At 50.0% G+C, this 5,327-nt stretch overlaps 2 protein-coding genes across 2 annotated transcripts; both read left to right on the forward strand.

Annotated features, from left to right (window-relative positions):
* Positions 1-2,525: 2,525 nt before the first annotated feature.
* DQ04_10311000 (hypothetical protein) lies at positions 2,526-2,837 on the forward strand (the record flags this gene model as incomplete). Its single annotated transcript, XM_009316213.1, has 1 exon — positions 2,526-2,837. The coding sequence occupies one exon, from the start codon at positions 2,526-2,528 to the stop codon at positions 2,835-2,837; it is 312 nt and encodes a 103-aa protein (XP_009314488.1).
* A 1,955-nt stretch (positions 2,838-4,792) lies between these two features.
* On the forward strand, positions 4,793-5,327 carry DQ04_10311010 (hypothetical protein; the record flags this gene model as incomplete). Its single annotated transcript, XM_009316214.1, has 1 exon — positions 4,793-5,327. A coding segment is annotated over one exon (535 nt), but the record flags the coding sequence as incomplete, so codon positions are not given.

A 5,327-nucleotide genomic window follows, 5' to 3' on the forward strand; every position in this document is an offset into this window, starting at 1 on the left:
GATGGTGGCTGATGGAGCGGGGCCATCGACGAGAGTCGTGAAGACACGAGGAAGAAAAAAAAAGCGCAAAGACGAAGTATGGAAACCAAACTCCAAAATTTCATGTGGCATATAAGCGGCCAAAAGTCGGAGAAAATTTCCCAGACGATGTCCGGTACTGTACATTGTGTCCGTGTCTAAAAGTCGTGGACAAGAAGACAAAAAAAATACCATGCGTTTCAAAGCATTAGCAAAACGACTTTTATCTATTTTTTCCCAAAAAGTTGCCCAATAAGGGGATATTTTTCTGGCACGACTGAGAATCACGATTCCGGAAGGTAGAAAAAAAAAGACTCCTTTAACACACATTATTGCACTACCTTTTCCGAAAAATCTTAGGCGTGATGAATGCATGAAAGTACAACCAAACCATGGAGCAGGACACTCAAGCCACCATAGGCAAATAATTTAAAGAAATTTCCATGCTTCAAATAACAGGAAAAAAGGACATAAATACACCACAGAAAAATTAGCTCAAAAAACGTTAAAACCTTGCAGAAAAATTCCGCAGTAAACAAAGAAAGGTAAGGAAAAGTTGGGAAGCCGGCAGAAAGTCTACCACCAATAAAGAAACCGGTGGCAACGCATGTCACAATTTTTCCGCGGTGCAGAACTCACAAACCTTATCAAATTCCTGAAGTTTCCAGTTTTCGCTCGCTATTGGCAGAGTTATAAAAAAAAGTCATCTCGTTGTCAGGAAATCAGAACTTTGAATACTTGCCAAGTTCCTCCGAGGCTTCTTGAAGAATACAAAAACAACAATCTTGGTGAGAATCTGCCCGGTTCAAAAATTTAAGCCGCAAATGAATATCGCAAGTTTACTTTTTGCAACGAGCAGAGTAACACCTCAAATAAATCATCCAGTGGATTAGGACTTGCCGTTTGGCAAATCATTTGGGACATCTCCTTCTCTAATTTATTTTAACGAATGTGTGTCATACCGTTTGGTTAGACGACTCTGAGAGCCATCATTAGAATAAAATGCATCAATACGAAAATACATGACGCCAACTGGCCCCCGGAGAAGATTAAAACACAAGAAAAGTCACCACCACCCAAGCTACAGGAACAACCGCACCACCGTGAGGGAAGACAGCGCAATAGAAACTCCAGGAAGGGACTTAACATAGCAATTTAACGCTGGAAAAGCTTTGATGAAATAATAATCTCGTGTTTCCTCTTTTTTCCCCCGCTTTGATTTAACGATGTGCCGGGATCAAACGATAACTCAGAGAAGCACCGCGCATACTTTCGATATGACCAAACCGCTTTGTATTCAGTTATCCCGCATTCCATGAGCAAGCATATCCTGTGCCGTTGCCTTTTGTGTTGTCACCGTCCTTATAGGCCATCCAGGTAGCAACAGGCTGCGCCACCCAATCTTATCCATGATGGTGAAGGTTGGCATTTTTGACGCATGGAAAATGCAGGCGCAGGCGTGTGCTAAGGCTGCCTTTCTTGCCCCCCAACCCAAATGAAAGTTGAGAGAAAAATAATAAAACCAAAAAGTATTTTTTCTTCCACGAGCAATTTTGCGACCTGCTGTCGCCACCCGGAGGATGAAGGAGGAAATGTATTTGCGCATGTCTGCTTTGTTGGGGCAGATTGTGTGGGGCCCAGCTGTGGGGAAGCCCGGCCATACCCACTAAAAACACCTGATCATGGCGATCTTTTCACCCACGGGCACGGGCGACACCAGCAGCACGGTGTCCCAAGGAGTGGTCTCCGGTTAGGCCCTCCGCTTGATCCCTGGAGAGCCAGGTCGCGTTGTATCCCGACCATGGCGCACCTCCCAGGAGAACTATAGCGTATGACATTGGATTCCCCAGTCTGGGAAACCGGGCGCTCGACCGTGAAACTTATTGTTTGGTGGCGTGTATTTTCCATGCGCTGTCTCCGTTAAGGCACTTTACCCATTACAAAACGCGCCTTATTTGCAAGGGGCTTAACTGCGCTATCCCAATAAGTAGCGACCGTATCGCGGTGTAGCCCGAATTAAGCCGAATGCGGTGCTGCGAGTGTGGAAATTTAGCTTCCCCAGTAATAAACGTGGTGCCGCACCTTGGCGTCACGATGGGGCATTTCCACGATACCAGGGCAATCCATTTATAGCGTACCAAATTCGTAATCTAGCCGCCTATGGCCCGCCGGTGGTAAAGGATGTGTGGGAATTTGTGGTGGTGGTAAAAACTTGCGATTGTTGTTAATATTATAAAGGTTATGGCCTTACCCCGTCCCGCGCTCGAAAGCTTTTAATGGGGGAGAAGGTGGCCGAAAAAAAAAACATTTACCCCAACATATGTACTGGGAAACGTTTGGAGACACAGTCCTCTCAGAAGCTTCTAAAAATAGGTGTCTAAAAACCGAGGCGCTCCCCAAGGGCACCGGGTACGTCAGAATTCTAAACGGCTGACTTTACACAGGGGTTTGGGTGAAAAACGCGAAATTTTTCCCCCATCCCCCTGTTAAAGAAATGGGTGAAGAAGATGGCAATTATTCATGCTCAGCCTTGCGGGCTGTGGATTTCGGCGCCGGCGCCAGAGGCCAACCGGATTGCAAAGCGCATGTGGACCTATTTTCTATGGGAAGAAAGGGTGCTCGCCATAAAAAGGTTCTTCAAATTCGCGGCAAGAAAAGACCGCAAAGCTCAAGAGGAGAACATTATTCTTTTCATAACAAGTCTTCAATTTGCCAAAGGCATTGCCGTACAGTATGCTCGGGTGATGCTCACTAATTTAGTTTCTGGGCAAACTTTGCTGAAAATTTTCCAGCCTGGTTTCAGAAAAAAGAAGCTATGAATCCTATAAAACAAACGTGGTTAATGATAAGATGTGAGCTGGTCATGGCCAGAGAAGCGCCACTACTTGAAATGGGGCTGGATGGCCCAAAACCTCTGCTGGTGATTGTTGGCCGCTGCGGCCGAAGGGTGGATTTCCAAAGGGAAGCTATTTATGAATTAAGCCGTGTATGGCTATTGGGTGCTCCTGGAAGCGCTTTCCAATCTACAGTAACTGCGTTGGGGCCATGGGGGTTAAGAAAAGCCAGCCGTCATCCAGTGGGGGGGTGGCAAAGGCGGGGCGCAGTTCCCAAAGACAAAAGTGAAAATAAAAAGCCAACGACCTAAACAAGAAAAAGCGTAGAAAATGTTCTCCGAACGGCATGGCTGTGCGTTGGATGGAAAAAGATGGGCCTTGCCAACGCAGCAGCGGCAGCGGTCGGATGCGGCCCTGGCCCCTCAATGGCCAGCGCCCCTTCGAAAACCTTTGGGTTCAGCTGAATTCTCTTGGGGTGCGCGGGGTCACCTCTACGTCATTTGGCCCCGATGCCGATAAGCCGGCGCAGTTGGTCTCGCGGGTGTGGGGGGATTGGGGAAAAGAGCAGTAATGGCGTCGCTTTTGTGGGGTGGGGGGGGGTTAAATCAAAAATCGCTTTTCAATGTCGCAACGTTCTTGGGCCATTGAATCGCACCAGGGTGGCCGCGCGCAGTGGGGGAAAACATCTGTCCTTTGCGAAAATTCATCGTATAAACTATTTTTATTCATTGGGTTGGGCGGCGGCTGAACCCAATAGCCCGGGATGCTTTTGAAAGGGTACAGAATTCGATTTGCCAACCTGTTGCGCTGGCGGAAAATAAAGGGCGGCCCAACGTGAGAATTGCAAACGGCGGTGCGAGGCCCACGCAGCAGGTAGATGCTATTCCCAAACCCTCGCCGCGATCAGCCCGAGGGTTTGGCCGTAGTTTTAGATCTGGTCGAAAACAAATGGCCAGGGCAGGGGTAAGGCTTTTCCGTATGACCGAATGCCCCCAAAATGTTAGCAAAAACTGCGGGGCCAAGGTTCCGCTGCGTCGCGTTTTTAGGCGCCTGGGTCTTCTGTGCGGCGAGGCCGCGGCCTTCTGGCTTAATCGCTTGCTTCGTTCAGATTGCTCCGCCAGGGAATGCGCATTTGGGCTTCCGGTGTGGGGCGGGGGTGGCCAAACGCCTGCGGGTTAAACGCCCTCCAAAAGGGCAGAAATGCGGCCAGAGATGGAATACACCATTACAAAGGTCTTGGCGGAGGACCCTGGGAATGTAAGGCCGAAACGTTTGCAACTCGTAGACTAAGGGTTTGAGCTTGAATTTATAACATTCGAATTGGCGACCTGGAGGAAAATTTAACGTATGGACACTCAAAATAACACAGAACATGAAAAGATATTGGATTACAGTCTGGGAAAAGAAATTCGAACTAGGAATTGTTAATTCAACAGTGCCCTATTGGACTAAAAGGCACACCCCTTGTTATCAAGCCACAAAAAAGCCGCGGAAACTAAGCGAAAACCCACCTTTCCAGATGCCAACGATCGAGCGAGGGAAAGGGCAGTCTTGCCTAATGCAGTTTTTGGGGAAAAAGGGATAAAATACTTGACCATACCTTTATCATCATAAATATTCTTGCGAAGCGTAAAATTTGCATGTCCTGCGCTTTTTGGGGTCGGCTTCCCCGCCAGCTCATTGCTTTTAGGAGCTCGCTGGGTTGGCTTTTGCGACTCTGCGAGCTGCGGGCGCAGGTCTGCCAATTCGTTGTGCATCTCGTGAGGCTGGGCCTGGGCTGTTTCTTGCGCTTGAATGGCTTCGTCAGTTGGTTGGGCTTTTGTGCCGTTGCGCAGGTGTTGCGCGAACCGCCCTCGCATAGTAAGTGCCCGTCGTTTCTTGCTCAAAGCAGGTGGCCCCCGTTAAAGGCGCGCAAAACAAAAAACCAGGGATCGGGTAGCATGGCAAGCGCCAATAAAGAGCTGCAGGGCTTGTGGTGTCGTCGGTTTGTTTTGGCCCGCCCCTGCCGCGAGAGCCCCGCCCCAAACGACGAGAGCGGCGCGCGCTATAGCCCAAGCGCGGGGTGGACTTGCGCCGGGCTGCAAAAAAATGTATATATGGCCGTTCTCTTCGCAAATTCCGTAAATGCCCGCGGGGCGGTTCCCTATAACGCGCCCGCGTGGGGGCGCCGCTCAGGCAAACCGGTTTCCAAAACCCGTTTCAAAAAGAATTTTTCCTCTACAGGGCCCCCCGCCTTTCCCCGGGCCGGGGGAGGGAGCCGGCTTTCCCCGGCTCTTCAGGGCGGGGAGGCGGGCGCCACGGTGTTTTTTTTTTTGCACCGCCCAAAGCGGAGAAAATTCCAGGGTGGCATTTCGGGGCCTGCAGCGGCCAAAGCACCACCCGTGGTGGGCCGGGCTTCGTTGGGAAAAAGCCGTTCGGGCCGGGGCGCCTTTGCATTCGCATCGGGGGCCATCCGGGGGGAAAGGCGCGCGTGGG

Source organism: Trypanosoma grayi (assembly GCF_000691245.1).
Source record: "Trypanosoma grayi strain ANR4 Tgr_1031_V1, whole genome shotgun sequence".
Taxonomy (NCBI): Eukaryota; Euglenozoa; class Kinetoplastea; order Trypanosomatida; family Trypanosomatidae; genus Trypanosoma; species Trypanosoma grayi.